At 38.9% G+C, this 19510-nt stretch overlaps 1 protein-coding gene across 10 annotated transcripts in view; it reads right to left on the bottom strand.

The window, feature by feature from the left end:
• SMARCAD1 (SWI/SNF-related, matrix-associated actin-dependent regulator of chromatin, subfamily a, containing DEAD/H box 1) overlaps positions 1 to 19510 on the bottom strand; it is a 72074-nt gene that overhangs the window by 39446 nt on the left and 13118 nt on the right. For 7 of the 10 annotated variants that reach the window (XM_064510478.1, XM_064510482.1, XM_064510480.1 and 4 more), the window contains exons 4-9: positions 16520 to 16694; positions 14516 to 14579; positions 8908 to 8996; positions 7384 to 7473; positions 6643 to 6727; positions 4743 to 5143 (exon numbers count right to left, since the gene is read on the bottom strand). In XM_064510478.1, coding sequence (XP_064366548.1) covers positions 4743 to 5143; positions 6643 to 6727; positions 7384 to 7473; positions 8908 to 8996; positions 14516 to 14579; positions 16520 to 16694 — 904 coding nt within the window. Of the gene's footprint in view, positions 1 to 4742; positions 5144 to 6642; positions 6728 to 7383; positions 7474 to 8907; positions 8997 to 14515; positions 14580 to 15300; positions 15450 to 16519; positions 16695 to 19510 lie in introns of those variants that run through there. The other 3 variants (XM_064510484.1, XM_064510481.1, XM_064510483.1) reach the window with 3 other exon arrangements.

Raw genomic sequence — 19510 nt, 5'->3', positions numbered from 1 at the left:
ACCGACTACCCCAGGTAGGGATTATTCATGCATTTTCTAAACTACAAGCAAAAGTTTGAGACCATCATGTCTCTGACCCCTCGGACAACCAATCGACTGCGCACCAGAGGCTTCCTCGGCCCTTGGAGAAACGTCCCCTGGAGTCTCCTCTTAGGGCAGTGCCCACCGCTGAATAACCCCAGCACAGCCTGCTCACTTCCACTTCACAATACTTGAAAGGAGTTTAGGATTTCACTTTATTGTCTCAAGGTGAAGAACAGCCTCAACCTCAGTAAACAAGCCCAAATTCCATTTTAACCAGCTTCTATTCCTAACCCAATGCTTTTGCTGCTTCCATTCACTTTGTTTTGGGGTAAGACTTTTGGGGTTGGTTTTGTTTGTTTTTTGTAGGAATTTATACATACACAGCCAAACAAAACACAAGAATGTACTTGAGCTGAAGCTCCCTCCCTCTCCAGTTGTATTCCTCTTAGCTTATACCACTGGCTCTATAAGAGCGTGGTGGAAAAGCAAGTCCATCTTTTACATGTCTGTTCTCCCATTCGCCTAAAACTGACAAACTGAACATGTGCTACGTCGAAGTCTCTACATGATACTTTATGTCCTCAGTTTAACTTGCACGAACTCCTTGAGAATTTTTCAATTTTAAAAAATTATAGACAGTGTGACTCACACGAGGTCTGAAGTATTGAAAGAGAGAGCTCATTCTGTAATAGAGATAACACTGTGAAGGAGAGTAACAAGACGATATAGCAAAATCTCAGACAAACACAGTCTTATGCTAAAAAAAACTCGAGCAGTTACACTTATAACACTTTAAAATAAGGAATTAAATAGTGTTACACTCCTTCCAATTAACACCTTTGCATTACACAAAGCAGCATAAAATTCCCTATCACACAGACACACACACACAGCCAGGGAGAACATGAGCTTTCCCCCAGAATTCAAAAGCTCAGCAGTGCTCCTTCTGGCATTTTTGGCCAGTCTTTAATCTTTTTCTTGTAAGCACACATTGAGCTATTTTGGTTATGTAATCACATCTGCAACCTGTTTTTCTGAGAAAACAAAGCTTAGATTTGCTGTTCCCAAACTATCCAATTTTGACAGCTTGGAAGACGGAGAGGAGTTTAAATATAATTAATTGCCAACAAGTTGCTGGGGGCAGTGAGGGGCTGGAGGAAAGCTGGCGGGTGCAAAAAGATGCCTCCCCCAACGAAAGCAGTTCTGCAGCAGGAAGCCTTTGGGCACGCAGTGCGACAGCAGCCCCCACCAGCCGGCACGCACGCAGCTACCGGCGGGTGACACGTGCTGCTGGGGCACCACGACCATCTCCCTGGGGGAACGGGAGAGGAAGGTGGGAAAAACTCAAGTAGGAAGCCATCTACAGGGCAGGGACAACTCTGTAACAACCTGCACTTTATTAATGCCAGGGCTCATTTTTTATCCCAAGGACATGGACAGCACAGTGTAAGTACAGAATAGGCCAATGCATTGAACAGGGAGAAAAAGAAAAAGAAAAAGAAAAAGAAAAAGAAAAAGAAAAAGAAAAAGAAAAAGAAAAAGAAAAAGAAAAAGAAAAAGAAAAAGAAAAAGAAAAAGAAAAAGAAAAAGAAAAAGAAAAAGAAAAAGAAAAAGAAAAAGAAAAAGAAAAAGAAAAAGAAAAAGAAAAAGAAAAAGAAAAAGAAAAAGAAAAAGAAAAAGAAAAAGAAAAAGAAAAAGAAAAAGAAAAAGAAAAAGAAAAAGAAAAAGAAAAAGAAAAAGAAAAAGAAAAAGAAAAAGAAAAAGAAAAAGAAAAAGAAAAAGAAAAAGAAAAAGAAAAAGAAAAAGAAAAAGATTGCTGACTACTGGTCTGTTACACAAAAGTTACCTAACATGTTAAATAAGGTTAAGGCTTCGGAAGATGAACCTTCCTTTTCCTCTTCTCCTCCTCTGTCCCGAGTCCCAGTTTCGCCCTCTGCAGTCACCCACGTTTTCACCGCTTCCCCATCCCTCCCTTCGCCAGCAGCCTCCAGGAGCTGCTGCGGCCACCCTCCGCTCCGTCCACCCCGTGGCGGTCGGCTCTCCTCGCGTCGTAGCCCCAAACACCCCGCGTGAGCGTGCTGCTCCTCACAGACTTCTCCCCTGACATCACCACTGCCGAATCCCTTCTCCTATTTTAGGCCGCTTATTTTGTCTTTTCTGCTCTCCCAGCCACATTGTCTTCGTCACACAGTGACTCTACATGGCATATACGTCAGGCCAACCTTGCAGATTTTCTATGGTCAGAAAACATGTCATTTTAAGTTGTGAATACAATGAGTACCAAGTGACTCAGAAATACACTCTTTATTAGAGCATACACCTAATGTACTTTGCTAGCCAATAATTTTGTTGCTCGTATTTCACAATATATTCCCCCACAAAAGGTCCCAAGTACTTCACCATGAAGGAGCATCAGTTCTGTGAACAACAGGAACATACCCTAAAGCCTCAAGGCAACTCCCAAGAAATAATTACGCAAGCTCATATTTGATAGGAAGTACTCCCAGTCATGTCTAACGCTAAAAATTACAGCTAGGTAAGAATCAGTCTCCTCGAAAATATAGCTGACCTACAGCAGAGGCATTTATAAATTGCCAAAATAATTTGTACTAATGAGCAAGGACATTTTCAGCTTTCTCCAACTCAGATGAGAACCTTGCGCATTAACCATCTTCTGTGCATTTGAAGTGTCACTAGATCAAGTTAAATATCTGCCTTAAACATCTGTTCTAAAGAATGCTCAAAAAAATTCATGTATTAATAACTTCAAAAATTTGAATTTTGCTTCAAGTCACCTGAAGAAAAAGTCTGAGTCCAACTTATTAAAAAGTTGCCCAGAAAAAGGGCACTTTAAATTTTCCTAGAATAAGCCATTCAATTTACAATGAAGTAGGCTTCCCTATCACCCATTCTTAACATATATTTTAAAAAAATCTCTGATTCTGAGATTGTGAATTTATGAAGCTCTTCCTAGTTTCCATGAACCTTAAAATTGATGTAGTCAGTCTTAATGGCAGTCTGAAAGCCCCAAGATCTTCCTCAATTCTTCTGCTAATGGACAAGCAGTAACAGCTTTATATTATGTTACAAAAGAAACAACTAGAGTAAAAGTGTACTTTAAAACTAAGCCAATATCTTTAATTAAAAGAATCAATTCTCTACATTGTTCTATCACTTTAACTTATAATCAGTAGGAAAAATTCGGGGTCACTGACTTACTGGATCTTTTAAAAATAATTAAATCCACACTAATATTAAACATCTGCTAAATTATACTCCAAACTACTGCTACTGTGGGCAAGTATTCACAGTACTATGTAAACACGCAGTTGCTGACAACAGCAATCTTTCAAAGATTTTGAATGCAAACAGGCCCATGCAACTTATTTTCTGTTAAATATTTTACACAGAAAAAAGGAGAAGAACAGCCCTGTAGCAAATATTTCTGCAAAGAATTAAGCTCAGGCAAAATCCAACAAGTTTAGAAAGGGATTACTTTATGGCAGATGTTCTATGAGAAGCCAAAGGCTTGGGGCAAAACGGATTTCTTTTGCAGCATATCTGTACTTTTTTTTTTCCCCCTTCTCCTCCCCAAGGATCTTCCTCATCTCCCCCCCATCCCTTGCAATACAGCATACAAAGATCATTTGGTTTTCTTAAAAGTCTGTCTAATATCTCTTACTGTTATGTGGTAAAGCCCTCTAAACAACAAATTGTGAAGTGTTATGATTTTAAACACATGTAAAAAACACATTTATTTTGTCCTGAGAAAAATACAAGCACATCTTGTATACTTCAGTGGGGGTCGTTTCAGAACACTTACTAATAAAAAAACCCCCACCAATTACTCTTAGAAAGGGCCTACGCACAGTTATTGTTTTAAAACCCAAAGCAGTAACAACTTAAACCAAGAAAATCTTTAGTTATGTACTTCAAGCTTCTTATCAGAAGGTTGTTCATATCAGGTCCGATGTCTCTCAGTTAGCTGAAACACATGAAATGTGAAGGAAACAAAACACACCATGTGAAACATCTGAAAGCAACATCCCAGGGACAGTACATAGTCTACTTACCAGTAGTTACTGTTTTTCCCCCTCTGTTGTGGATTGTGGTTTATAGCCTTCTGATGCATTACCTTTTATTATTAAAACACAGCAGCTTGCTCCACTATGAAATGGCTGCATTGCTTAGCTAGCAAAACCATGCTAGAGACTAAGTTGCAGTGTATATATATAAAAAAAAAAAACACAGGCAACAACTCTTTCTTCTATGGAGAAACTGAAAATATCCAAGCTGGCATCTTCAATCATGGAGCTACCCCGGAAGCTGCTGCTGCTCTTAAAGTAGCTGTAGTAAAAGTTCTGCCACATTCTTGTCTTCTGCATGGTTTTTCAGTTAAAGCAGATCACAACAGGCTAGCAAACAACCCCTTCCTAAATGAAAGCTCTAATTTCTTCTTCTGCAGTGAAATGAACCAAGTTTCTAGGCTAAAGAGTGAGTGACAGTAATGTCAGCCAATCAGCTTGAGTTTTTCAGGAAAATCACCCCTTAATTCATTCAAAATTAGGTCATATGACACTATTTGAAATGCTATTGGCTTACAATGAACATAGCATTTTAGCCTAATCAGGCTAAGGCCACCCATCTATGCCTCTCTAGACTGAAGACACCTTGACTCTATGCATACTGGGGATATTAAAACAAGAATGCAGGCTTACCAGTGATTCCCAACTGTTAAAGGGCCGGAGCGCTATTATCTTCTGAGCCTTTTTCTGAGAACACTGGGGAATCAAAGCGAGTTCGCTCGGGGAAGCATCTTGCAGGAAGCTAAGGATTTTAGCTTTGCAACCATCCTCCATCACCTCATCACCGCTGCTGTAGTCCTCATCAAGGGAGCTGCCACCTTCCAAAGCTGAGTCGTCCTCCGAGTCATCCTCTGAATCCTCCATTTCTCTTTTAATGTGCCAAACGCTTTTTTTGCCTTTATCCTTTTTCCCAGAGCCATTCTGCTCTTTCACAGAAGATTTCTCTTCCAGCTTCACTTCATTCTCCTCACTTCCGCTGTCTTCGGAGACTTGGTTCCAACTAGAAACTTCACTTTTGGAAGGATGTTCCGTATCTACGCGTGTAACATAGAAAAAGTAACAAGATCAACGCATACTCCTTAAGGACAAAGTAGAACTCACTTGTCCTTCAAAATAAAAGCAGACACAGACAAAAAACAATTTCAGTATCTAACGCGCAACATTGTTTCTTCACTGTAAAACGCTATAAGCAACGTCTTGGCATTTTCTCCATTACATTTGTCTAACTTGGTATTTGCAGCACAAGTCCTCAACGGTAGGTGCTACTGAGACAAAAAGAGGAACAAACACCGGGCAAGTCTGTTTAAAGCATGAAAACAGTGACTGTAAGCCAAACAACACTAGTTTGCATGCTGCTCAAAAAGCAGAATGCTTTAACTGTCTCAAAATACAGAAGTCCAACTCTATGCAACACACGTGAACTGCAGGAACTTCAGGGTAGAGCAGCTTTGAGAGTTCAAGAATTCTCATGTGTGGTTTGACTGTGATACTGGTCTCCCCTATATCCCAAAATATAAACCTTTCTTACCATGTTATTGCATCTCAGTACAGCATTAAGGGCGGGACAACAAAAGCATGCACCTGTTAAGTAACTGGAGGAACTAGGTACTTCCAGCTGAGTAAGCACACACATATTTACAACCCTAATGCTTTAAAGTAATATAGCTATTGCCTAACAGAACGTGGACAAGTCATTATGAAAAGCCACTTGTATGGGGTTTTTTCTTCTTTGGATCTCCCTTGCAATGCTCTCTCTTCCTCCCGGTCCCGGTTTGCTGTCGACGGATTGTAACCCCAAATCTGTGTTCCCAACACTCAGGAGGAGCGGGGGTAAGGAAGGAACTTTACGCATCACTTGTATGCTGGTAGGTACCTCTACGTGAAAAGAATAAAACTACGAATACGATCCCAACCCAAGGACACTTGATACAGCAAACCATATATACGGCTGTCAGGTGCGTACCACGCTAAGCAGCAAGCTACTCGCTAAATACTGTTTCACTTACAACTTGCAGCTTTACACGGAATCACAGTTCTCATTCCCTATCACATTCAATTTACTGGTATCTATATACTGGTTGCAGTATTGAAGGCCCATTGTTAATACTTCTCTATCCTAGAAGATGTTTCAAGAGTAAAATAGCTTCTGTCACATCACCTACAAAGTTATTTTAAATTACCGATTTACAAGTTACTCAAGTTCGGAAAATGACCCCTTATTTTTAACCAATCGGGAGGGGAGTAGGTCTCCCAACTTCAGCACGTTTCGGAATATATCTTGTCATATACTCGCAGGTAATCGCAACTTGTTATGTTAATCTATCTTTAGCACAGCAAAAAGAGAAATCAAGACACTGAAAATGAAGAAAAACCTGGTTTCCTTCTTCTGCCTTCGCCTAATGACTATTTTCAAATATCGCTACAGGTTTATAGGCATAGTACTGTCAGGACTGTCATCGCTGGACATCAGCAAAACTTTATACTGGAAGTCTGCTTTATCTTGGGATAAAACGGACTATAAATCTGTCTTTACCCTCATGGTCTTCTGCAAATACTCTCAGGGCCTCCAGAGCTTCATAAAAGACCCAGTTATGTTCCTGAAGTACACCTCTCAGGTCCTAACAAAAAAAAAAAAAAAAAAAAAAGAAGAAGTTTTGTTTTCTGGTACGATAAGTAGAAATTTCATAAAGTCAGATGTTTCAGAAGAAAAGAAATCAGAAAGAGAAAACTTTGGTTTATCCTTACATGCAGTTTAGGCAGACCTGCATTCCATCTTTCAAAAGGGTAAGAACAGACATAAACAAGCTTTGCTTCCAATAGTTTAAGGTACAGTATTAAAAGGCCCTGACCAGGTGCTGAGCATCTTCAGCTGCTAAACCAACTAAGAAACACACTAACCTCTAATCATGCTGGGGGCAGGGTGTGTGTGGGTGGGGGATTAACAATACGAGCAAATTTATTAGGAGAGAAAATGATGCTTTTGGAATCTCCCCGGATAAAATGACTGACTACACGTGAATATTTTTCCCCACGCATTTTTATAATAGTTCATCAAATCTGACTATGCCAGGCTTGCCACAGGACCAAAAACGAGAACAAGAAGTTCTATATAGCCTCAGTGGCACCCAGCTGCTTTCAGCTCAAGGCAAACTGCATTCCCAGAGCACTAACAGTGGAGACCTACCTACCCTGAGTTCTTCCCGAATGTGCTGCTGGTATAGTCCTAACGAAATGGTCCTTAGGACAACTATAAGTTGGAGACATGAGAGCTCACCTCCTTATCCAATCCAGGAAAATTGTTTTGCAGCTTCTTTACAAGCATCTCTTTCCTCTCCCATTCTTTTGCAGATTCTGATCTGCCCTGCTACATTTAAGGGGGAAAAAAAAAAACTATTTAGGTTTAATGTGAATTCTAAGCATAGAAACAGAAAAATCAAATCTAACATTGCTTACCTTTGAACAGCCACTCTAAATAACAAAAGCACTTCAGACAAATCCAAGCTGCAGGAATGATTCCTCACACATAACCAGCGCTCAAAGTAAGACTAAATCTCCCCTAATGGAAGACTGGCATTCACTACCTGATAGGCACACACAGTGTGAAATTACATGCCAAAAAATATAACAGATCCTTCTGAAGGTTTCTCTCTTCAAAATAAAATTAAATTTGGTAGCGATTCTGAAGGTTTGTCTCTTCAAAATAAAATTAAATTTGGTAGCGATTCTGGATGACTTATGTTATCCTTCTAACTGAAGACCAATTTTGTTATTTTATTAGAGTTCTGGATAACATAACATACAACACTGTCATACAGAAGGCAGCAGGGTTAACATTCAGGAGGTAAAGTCAGTTAAGACAGATTACCAAGTGCACAGTATTTAATCCACCAGAGTCTATAAACATGTCAGTTGGTGTGTTTATGTGAAGATTTATGTGCAAAAGTCCACAAATGCTGTGCTACAGCACCATCACGTTATACCAAAGCCTGATAAAGAGTTTTCATCAACATTAGCTTCACTACAGCTACCGCTAGTCTGCAGAAAGGGAGGTTTCTTACGAGTGCCAAAATTCCTGCATGCCACAAGCTGTCCTATTACATATTCACCACAAAGAATTACACAAGTTATATTACCTCTCTGAGCTTGGCGTGCAAAGCGGCTACAGATCTACCGTACTTATTTACAGCATAGACGCCAACAGGTTTCATCAATATTTACTTAGCTAAATGATGCTACTTGCTAAAAAAGCAGAAGCCAGACCAACAAGCAGCTTTCCTGATTACAGAGGATATAATTCCTTTCCTCAGTGAATTTCTCTACAGTATTGCTAGAAGTACAGCTACAGCAAGTATAATGGCTAGCAAAGGGAACAAAGATGTTCTGGCTTTTGGAACTGATTACCCTAGAGAGAAAAAGGGATAGCTAAAGAAAGAAAAATCCATGAAGTCTCACTTCTAGTCCCTATTAAGAATTTAACCAAAAAAGCGGTTTCAGCTGAATATTTCCCAACCCTGCTCCTTTTCAGTGTAAAGGAACTCAGTGCATCACATGTTAAGGCTACCAGTCATCCACTTCTTCCATGAAAGCAGTAAAAGGACACGAGCATACAACTCCAGCAACATTAAAAAGAGCAGAGCAAACAATTCCCCTTAGAATCACCAAAGAGAAGAAAATAGAAAAACCTCATTCAAATGGCAAGATTTGAATTTGACAGGATTTTCTGATAAAACACACTGAAATCAGGGCAGGAAAAAAAAAACAAAACAAAAAACAAAACCTAAAAACCCACAACACTTACGGAATTAGCCTTTTGCTTTTTTGTGACTTGGCCATCCTTGCCATCACGATTTTTGGTAGAACGTTCTAGTCTTCTTTTACGAGAGACAGCTTTAAAAAGAAACAAAAACAGAAAAGAAGACCTGGAAGTTACTTTCATTAAGTTCACCTCTAAACGGTAAGATCTGTCAAATTAATACTACAGAAGCCGCACAGGAAGCTACATTTTAATAGACGTGTTCAGAATATTTCTACTCTATTCAGTGACAGTATCAGTAGAATGATTATTTTCCTCAAGATTTTACAAAATGAGTATTTAAAAAAATATTTAATTTTTTAACATATGAATTAGTCCCAGAATTTTGTGGGGGGACGCAACTCTGATGCAGCCAACCAACAAACCACAAACAAAAACAGTACTGAGAGAGAAAATCTTGGGAGTAATTTCAGGAATCATCCAAGCTCCACACAATCATCCCTCTTAAGAGGTAACCATCATTTCCATCACCAAGTCAGTTAGCAGAACTCATGGCAACTCCAAAATACAAACTCAAAATCTGGCATGACGCTCAGCTTCGTGTATTCCTCTGTTGTTTACTGTAACCCCATTTGCCTATGCAAGGATGTTTTCCCTACATTTAGTGGAGTAAAAGGAAAAAGTAAAAGCTCTGGTGTGTCCAAGTTTCAGGTGGAGGACGAGCTTCGTAAACCAATTAATTTCAGAGACCTAGAAAGACCGTATCTGCAACGCACAACTTGGAGAAACACTGGAGTCAGACACAAGAGAGTAATGAGACACAAAAACAGGCAAAGAAAAATAAGCTTTCTTCCTCATTCCCTTTCAGTTATATGATGTGTCGTAGCTGAGCTGACAACAGCCCTTAAACAGACCACAATCCCACAGGGAACACAACAAAATCATCTCATTCTTTCCAGTTAACACATAGTTACTCTGTACTAGCTGCAAGTTCTTCATTTTGTCTCATAAATTTTAAACCAATCCACTAAAGCAGGTCTGATGATCAAAGCAGTGGCCCAAGTTAGCAACGCCTGCTTAGATTAAAGAACAAGTGCAGGTAGCGGGGATTTTTCCCCTATCACTACACCAGTCCTGTAGAGGGGTGTCTAGATAAGAACCCTAACTCTTCAGACCTGTCCTGACTGAAAATCTGAGTTTATTTGAGTAATCACTAAACTTTTGAGAAACGTGATTAGAATTTTACAACCTCTCGCATACAAAAATCACACAACCAAACAGTTTTCAGTCACGTTCCTCAACAACAAGGAAATTTAAAGTTCCTGTTACACAACGTTGGAACAAAACCCACTTTTTTAAACATGCAGCTAAAAAGCTTTAAATACTTGTTTGAGTAGATGGAGTAACCTATAAAAGCACAGATGTGTTGTATGTCTACCTGCCCCTGTAATAGTTTCCTCTCACAGGAAGAGTTTCCTCTCACAGACAGACTGAAGCTTCCAGCAAAGCAGCTGCTTGAGAACACATTTACTTACCTCCTGAAGTTTTCTTCAGTACTTTGGCAATTAATCAAGCAATTATGTCTCATATAGAATAACTCATATAGAATAGCTTTTATAATTGTTAAAGCCTTTCACATACAAGTTGCATAACAATGCATGCCTGTCTCTCCCAGACAGCAGTGGCTCTCCAAGTGAAAGACATATTTATTTAAATTGACTGCCTTTGGAAAGTTGCTATCGAGTCAAGGCTAAAACCAAATGAGTTAGAAACTGTACATTACTGCCAATCTGGAAATGGTGATGACTGATTTCTGGCTCAGGTGCACACCAGAGAGGTTACCAGTCAAACAGTTTTCAACATTAGACTGAAGTACCTGAAAGGAAACTATGCATATTAAGTCAGTGATAACTAAATATTCAGTGATAACTACTTATGAACAGCTCATGAGTCAGAACTTTCCAAATATCTTTGGGCCCCAATGATTATTAGAGATTATCATCTTATCAGTTCATTACAACGTGCCTCGTCGGGTGCGTTTTCAACAGCCACTGTGCACAGCCCATGAAGCTAAGAGCCCATGACCACTATTTCTCCACACTAACAGTCACTGCTTAAAGTGCACTTACCAAATGGGTGCTCTTCCTTAGCCCAAACGGCTTTAAAAATTCAGTCAACGAGCTGATCAGTACTGCAAGTTAATCTTTTTTGGAAGACAGGCTGCCCAGAGAGCTTCGACCTCTGACACCAGCATCCCCAGCCAGCCTCCCCTCCCTGACTGCCCAAGGACGGTCACTGAACAACAAGCCTAACTCAGCTGACCACACAATAAAAAAAAAAAAAAAAAGATTTTTTTTTTTTTTTTAAAAAAGCACGCTCACTTTCAAATCCAAATGACTGCATGGGTGACCAAAATAGTTTCAGTTGTGAAAATTCAGTATCTCCATCTTTTCTCTAAAACTGTTAAACACACGTGAAAATACTTCAAATATATGTGCTACTACACTCATATTAGCTCTCTTGACTGACAAGCAGAGAAGCGACATACAGATGCAAAGAAAGTCAGAAAAATTTCCCAACAGCACAGAAGTAAAGGATCAGCAATAACTACTTCTTCTTTTAAGGAAGCACCTGTCAAGAACCAGACAGCTACCGGGGGAGACAGATAAGATTATTAAAAGCAGATGTATTTTTATATATTTATAACATGTATATACACACACTAGATACATTTTAGACATACAAATACGTATTATTACATATTATATAATACATTATATATGTAAGTATGTAATATGCAATATATTATTGTATGTTATATCACACATCTATATTTTATATTTATAAATATATATGCATATAATGTATTCAGAATGAAACATATCTTTTTATATATATATAATTTTATATATAAACATATGTAGCTATATTTATGTATATAAAGCACCACAGTTTTTCCCCTGCCTTTCACAGAAGGATTTTATAGTTCTCTTACAACGATGCAGATAGATCAGACTTCTGATATGAAAAACACATCCAAATTGCAATACCTAAAAGATAAAACGCTTTTACTGTTTATGGCATATCCTTTAATCAAACCTCAGAGGAGATATCCTCCATCATAACCTTGTGGTAGAATATGTAGGATAAAAACCTCTTCTGGGAAAGAAAATGCTGTCCAACATAGTACGTCATCTACTATATTTGGAGAATAAGATGTACACTTCAAAACATCCAAAGAACATGTCTATGGAGGGGAGGCAGCTGTCCTTCAGCAGTCAAAGAAAAATGGTCTTTTTGTTTGTTTGTTTGTTTGTTTTTAACCTTTCTGCCCACCAGCCTTCTTTAAACTATACTGTCAGGTGAAGTCATGCTATTAGCTACTAGCTAAAGCCAGATAAAAGTGTGTTTTAATTTGTCTTGATAGCAAGGCTAAGGGCTGTTAAGCTGTTCTTGGGTAAAGCCCTAGAAGAGCCATGTGTAGTTATGTACTTAGGCCATCAGCAGCTATGATCAGTTCGAACCACGTGCTGGTAACTTTAGCAGTCTTCTCACTTCACATGCATTCAGGAAGATGGCTAACTCTGAACATGAACCGGAAACACGACCTTGAAAACCTTTTCACCCTAAAAACACACGGACTCCTTACAAGACCACGCCAAAGACCACCCTCATCTGAAGTCAGGGTGCACCCTCGCAGATTTCATAATTTTCAAGATGTGCGGAAAACAATATATAGAAACAAAATAAATGAAGTAGGTATTACTAGACCTTTACTTCTTCCATTAATACACATTTACCAGTGTTTCATCTAATCTTCATAACTACAACAGTCATCTGCAATGCTGCTGATTTAGGTGGGGTGCAGCTGCTGGAATCAAGCTATAAATACAAGTTCTGCCCTCACCAAGGAGAAGGCAGAAAAGCTTGAAGACCACTCCAGCAACACATTTTTAGCTAGACCATGTTTCACAAAAACTGTCCCTCACTTCTCACAGTCAACACTTCAGAAAAAATAAAGCATATCATAGATTGAAATAGATAGGCAGATGTTCAGTAATGCCTCAATTTCTAAAAAATGTGTCCAAAAATGAGATGATTTATGCCATCACTTTCAGACACGTTTACTCCTAACTAATCTTTCACAACTGTAATTAGTCAGATTTTTGCTGCCAAGAAGATTCTTTTTATGTGCGATCATATTGAAAGGATACGAAATGGCATTTTTGGATCAACACAAAAATGGCCAAAAGGCAGAGCCTCTATGCTAGATATGAGAATGTTTTAGTTCAAGCATTGTGAATTGCAAGGAAGTTTAAAGGTTCATCTTAGCTTAAATTGGTTGAATCAACACATCTGAAAAGTAATCACTGCCTACCAGGTAAGAATTTTGCAGGAGCGGCACTAAAAATTGGTACCTGGGAGCTTTATTTTTCAGTTACCAGCATCATGAGTCCCATCTGCAGAATTTGACTACACAAACAGTGATAACCTCAAAACATTGGACAGCCAGAAAAATACGGCCTGACTTGGCAAAAAACCTTCGTTAAAAAGAGTCCAATGTTTCAAAGCTTTTCTGTAAGTTTTAAAAATCTTCAAAGTTGTTTACAAAAAACAGAAGATGAAAATATCACATATACAACAAGTAGAGCTGAATCATCAGCAATCTTTTTCTGCACTAGAAACTGAGTAAAATTGGGTTCTCCCTGAGCACATGGACCTCCTTGAGACATTGTTTCCAAACCCATAGGATAGGGCATGAAATGACAACACATAATCACTGAAAACAATTAAAATAATCAGGAGAGATTACAGCTTTTGTCCCATCCTCCCCAAACCATGAAGATCTTCCAGAAAAAGCATGGACAACTGAACTGCAACTAGATGGAAACTACTAAAATGGATCAGCTTATTTTTTAATGCAACACTCACGCTGGCCTTTCACTCGTTTTCCCCTCCACACACACAGTAAATCAGTAAGAAAGATTAACATAAACTAATGCGGACCCTGGACTTGGGTGGTGTCAAGAAACCAAAACCCAAGAATGATGACCCTTTTACATGCTTACCTCTTACACGTTCCTAGATTTGGAAGTCTTTTTTGATAATGTCACAATAATATCCTAAACAAGCTCTGGGGGCTGGAAGGTAGGGTCTGGTAGATGTTTTCGTACAAAACCATGGAGACCCGTCTAACAGGCTAGTAGTTCTGATTCAGAATTTCAGTCAAGTCAACCCCAAGGGTAAATCTTGACAGGGTTCAGCATGAACAAGATCTGGCTGTGAAAGGCTGCACACCCCAGGATATTTCTTTGAATCACCAGATTTCTCACCTGTAAGGTTTAGAATCACTATTTCTCTCAACTTCTGAGCAAAGAAGGCATCAGCAACAACAGAAGTCACTCACAGATCCCATTTATAAAGCAGTGCCAAGCTTCAGAGAACAAATTCCCCCCTTTTTGTTTTATTTTTGGATTTTGGTGTGCATCCTCTTCCCATCACTCCCCTTGCAAAGTCTGTGCTTTCAGTTCTGTGTTCTTACAATAAACAAACAACGGTATAATTTCTAATGTATGCTTTAGCTTTTTAAATACCCCAAACCAAGTTTACTTCGCTGAATAAGCTAGTTTCTGAAGTTTTGTTTTAAACATACCTCCACCACCGAACTTCACACCAGCAGCTTTCGCTTCATCCATTGTGCAAGCTGATTCTATCAACTGAAGAAAGAAAAAAAAAAGTCAACTGCTAGGTGCTCGATTTAACTGAACAGAGGAAAGCAATGATAAATCAAAATGACTGAATTACACTTACAAACAAAGTTAACAGGTACCAGACAAGCTAGACTGATTAAAATCACATCACCTGTATTTGGGAAAACTTAAAACAGAGAACTACTGGAAACGTTTTTAAATACAATCTGATTTATTTCTGCTTTTCTCCTACTTCACAAACATATCATGCGGGTTTAAGTAAGTTTATTTTTTAAGACTATTTCATGTTACAGTCAAAAAACCTACTGATCAAAAAAAAAAAGTTTCCTAACTTTTAAAGTTTCTATATGCTGCTATATTCTAACAGTTGATTTCCTAAAAGTACATCTGAGATTTCTAACACATCTCTGAAAGGCTATCTACACTTCCTCACAGTCCTAAATTCTTCCTCCATCCACCTGCAATCTCAGTATAGATTGTTTTCACAAATTAAGTGAGCATCAAGATTTATAAAAAGCAGTACCCATTTTATAAGCATGTAAACTGCTACAGAAGCAAATGGCCTAAAGGTTACAAAAATGAAATGTGAAACCAAGCTATTAGGAACCCTGATTCCCAAATATCTGTTCACATCTGTAAATGATGTCTTGCAATTTTACTATAAATGCACAGTCTCCTTTCCAACAAGCATCAGAATAGTATTTCGTATAGATTTTCTTAAAATAACCTTCAGCAGCCATCCACAGTTTGGCAAGAGGGGCTCCTCCACGAGCTGCACCGACAGAAGCAACGAGGTTTGCCCACCGGTCCTCCGGCGTCCCTCGAGAATGTTGTGGTTCTGTTGCCATGGACAGAACCTTGAGCAGCTGTCACACACTACAAAATTCCATGGGTAAAGCCTCAAATAGCAGCTGTCTTGCACTATCCTGAGAACAAGTGTCATCAGCACTAAACACCACTAAGTTTAAGGCCACAATGAACCGTTATCACTCTGTGGTTCAAATACATTCAGTATCGTCAAAAGTCAAAACTTCATAGGTCCTGAGCATCTATAGTGTTATTACATCTACCATTCCAGGTGAAAAATTCCAAAACAGCTATTTTCAACCCCTTCTTTCTTCCTGAGGCCTAAACATAAAGCACGAACCACTGGGGAAAAAACACCTAGGAAGGAACACCTATATAATTCCACTGGTTTTTAATGACAATTCAGCCATCAGGAAATTTAACTCGTTGATTTAATCACCAGTGCTTTGAAAACTAAAGCTAGCAAAACCCTAATTACATATCAGCACTAAAAGGTAACCTTACTGAAAATACTTTTACTGTAGCACAGATGATTTTACTGTAATAATTAGTTACCATAGTCTTACTATAAATTTGTACTGTACATTGGAGAAAGACCAAGAGTATCTCAGTTTCACATGCCAGCATAGCTGGAAGAAATTACAGTAATTCAGACCACCTCTCTTTTCGGCTCACTGGAAGTATTAAAGACTTTGAATACTAAAACTGATCAAAGTGAGGGTGCAACATTTCATCTGCTGCAGAGGATAGCAATGATTTCACTCATTCTACATTTAACCAGTTAGCCACCCTCCAAAAACAGTTACCAACAGCTGTCAACCAAGACAAGCTTAATTAAGGTTAACTGTTACAAAGGAACTGAAGTGACATGTAAGTCTTCTTCTAGGACATTTTCAGACCACGTCCCAGAGTTCACTGCTGTTAAGGTGAGCTGAAGTTAAAAAACAAACAACCCAACCCTCCCCCCCCCCCAAAGAAGCACCCTAGGATACCCTCCATGGCTGAAGTTCCAGTAAAATATATTGCTTGGACATACCCTTTTGCTAATAAGGGTTAAGGCTGTTCCCTCTAATAATGCCAAAAGCATAGGAATATTTCGTACAAAGTAGTCAAAGTAAATTAAAAGAATGGAGTATTACTTGTAATAATTCCCAATCACTTCTTTGGGGAAAAAGTTCCTTCAGCGTTTGCACCTTTGCATCTCTGATATCATCTTCTACATCCTCCTCCATGCCCAGCACTTGATCCCCACCATTTATATATGCCAGTTTGGGTAGTTCATCTTCAGGCTGTTCATCATCAGATTGTTTGGAGCTACCAAAAACAAGTGGGGAGAAAATGAATGTATTGTTGCTTCTTATGAATGCTTTACCCTAGCAGAACATCCATGTAAACCAAAAGTCAACAGTATCGCACAATTTGAAATTTTTGTAAAACAGTTAGTAGCTTAAAATTCTTTAAAAAGAGTTTTAAATTCTCATAAGATACTGCACGTTATTTAAGCAAGTGAAATACATACTACAGAAAACAAAATTTAACACTAAAACTGTTACCCTCTCCTCTCCACTCTTCCCACAAGACACTGTTTCAGGATTTCTTCATGTATCATAAAAGGAGGGAAGAGACAAAAACGTTTCCCTCCTCAGAAAACGTAGTCAGACGTGTTCAATAACATTGAACTGGCCTGCACCCAATGTGATACTTACTAATCAGGACAAAATAAAGCATATATAGTTAAGTATACCCTTCTGCTTTCAGTAAAGATATTTCAACTGAGCAAAGGGGAGAGGGAAGGAGGAACAGACACGGGAAACGTAGTGACTTACCCTTGTATTGTGCTACTTGCCAATTTAGCAATAACTATCTCAGCACATTTCATCATTTCAGATGCATGAATTACATCAGACCAACCATCTTTGTTTGCCTCAAATGGTCTTGCTAGTATTAAACTGCCCAACAGATAAGCAGATACAAATACAATCTTTATAAAATTTTTCCAGATACAATATTGATGTCCTGTCCTAACTCTCAGCTCACTGAAAAAGAAAGTTCATATACCCTTATGCAGTGTTTTGAACACATCAGAATGTGGGCAGGAGGAGGGGGGGGGGGGAAAGAAAAGGTAAGTCCTGAATTTATTAAGATTTACTATTAGAGCTGGTCTGCAGAAAAAAGCAATCCCTACATATTTTTGATGATATTCAGTTCCACAGTAAAGATGGATTGCAAGCACAGGTCTCCTATTTTACTGCCCTCTATAGACACATAAAAACTTAAAATCTACTTTCCTGAACTAAAATTAATGCAGCTGTATGGAGTTTGCCATTTTATAGGAACAACAACATCAGAAAGACTTGCCTGCAAGTCTCTTTATGCAGTTTTAAGTAATAGACTGGGAAAACTACTATTTTTCTGGCTATATCCTTTTTCAGGAAGAGGCAAATAGCAATACAACTTCTGAAAAAGCAGTAATATGCCACTTATTTAGAATACATGCACAATGTTGAGACAACTTTTCATCAAATAACGCTTTTCTCCCTATCCTGTTCAAAGCGCACATACAACTACTTGGGCTCTCTGGCTGCACTAACACCAAAAGTCTATTATAACAAAAAACCCCTTAAAACAAAATAACCCAAATTCCTCTTCAAATCCACCAAGCAATCTAATTGTAAACTCAAGGTGAACCCAGCAGCCACGAAGTCTTAGTGAAACAGCATATTAAAGTGCTATTAGTTTATTTCAAATCCCTTCACCTTGATGAGGCAATAAAGTTTCATTATAAATCCCATTTAAAGACGAGTTGCAATTTAAATGGTAACACTATAACCACTCTATCCTTCCCCATCCAGGATTAATATCTAGATACTTGTCAGCAAAACTAGAGTTGCACAAATCATAAATCTTACCCTGTCTATATAATTGCATTCTTATCGAATATGAAGAAAGGCTTATTTAACCACTAAAGGGGTCTGACTCTGACTGTCAAAATCTAGCATTTAAGGAATTCTGTTTTTCAAAGCCCAGACAGTGACTCCTTGTTAAGCTTGCCTTACACACTCTTTTAGGAAAGCCATGCTTTCTGCTATGGAACATCAACCATCCCTTGTCCAGGAAAGCAGAGGCTGGGATAGCCTGAAAAAAAAAATATTGCAAAAAACCCAAACACTAGGTAACACATGCACTAAGAAGCATGGTGCAAAGACAGTTGACTGATTCTGTGCAAAGCCAGGCTAAATTCAGCACGAGCCAGAGCTAATAAGCCTGGCCAGATTCAAGCAAACTCTTGGCACATCCTTTAATCCCCGTTTATTAGCTCAAGCAGAACGCCACTGGTGAGCTAGCTTAGTGGATTCAGTACATATCGATCAGCACCTGAGGCCAATAAGCCATCCTGAAGTGTTGAGCACTGAGGTGTCTCATGCATAAGAGACCGCTGGCTATACAAGAATAATGAATACGAGAGGACATAGCTTGTGTAAGACTCAGATCAAAGCCACTGGGAGCCACTTAGGTGTCTGCCTCTCGCTCCCAGTAATGTGAAGACTGTGGAAATACCAAGCTGTGGCTCTGCAAGTCGGATCCTGCATGGCTTATTAGCTTCAGCTCCACACTGCACAGAAGTGATTGTACTGCTTCCAGATCAGGTTGATCCCAGAAGCAGTGTAAGTATGTTTACACAGCACCGCACACAAACCGATATGGTGCATGCAACCAGCTTGCCGCCTCTGAATCCTTGCACAATCTACAGCTTAAATCATTTGTCCATAGATAGATAACAGTTCACTCTGCTAACTACTAAAGTTTGTTTTTGTTTTTTTTCTTACCAAGTATCTGCCTTATGTTGAAACTTCGGGAAAGACGCATTAAAAAACAAAAAGTTCAAGAATTTCAGATAATAGCAGCAGGGAAAAGCATTGTTTCATTTCTACTGACAAGCTCCAGTACCTCCATGCTCTGCATAAGGACCAAAAACATGGCAAGAGACTGTGTCTGTTAAGACTGCTATTCCCACAGAAGTTTACCACAGATTAGTTTGGCCAGATTATCAACAAATGCAGATTAAACCATTCTGTTTTGCACAGCATAGAAACAATCAAGGGACACAGACAATTATCACATTTCAGCCA

The sequence above is a fragment of the Dromaius novaehollandiae genome, chromosome 4 (genome assembly GCF_036370855.1).
Source record: "Dromaius novaehollandiae isolate bDroNov1 chromosome 4, bDroNov1.hap1, whole genome shotgun sequence".
NCBI lineage: Eukaryota > Metazoa > Chordata > Aves > Casuariiformes > Dromaiidae > Dromaius > Dromaius novaehollandiae.
Note: the sequence above shows the minus strand (reverse complement) of the source record. Positions and strands in the feature narration are given on the sequence as shown.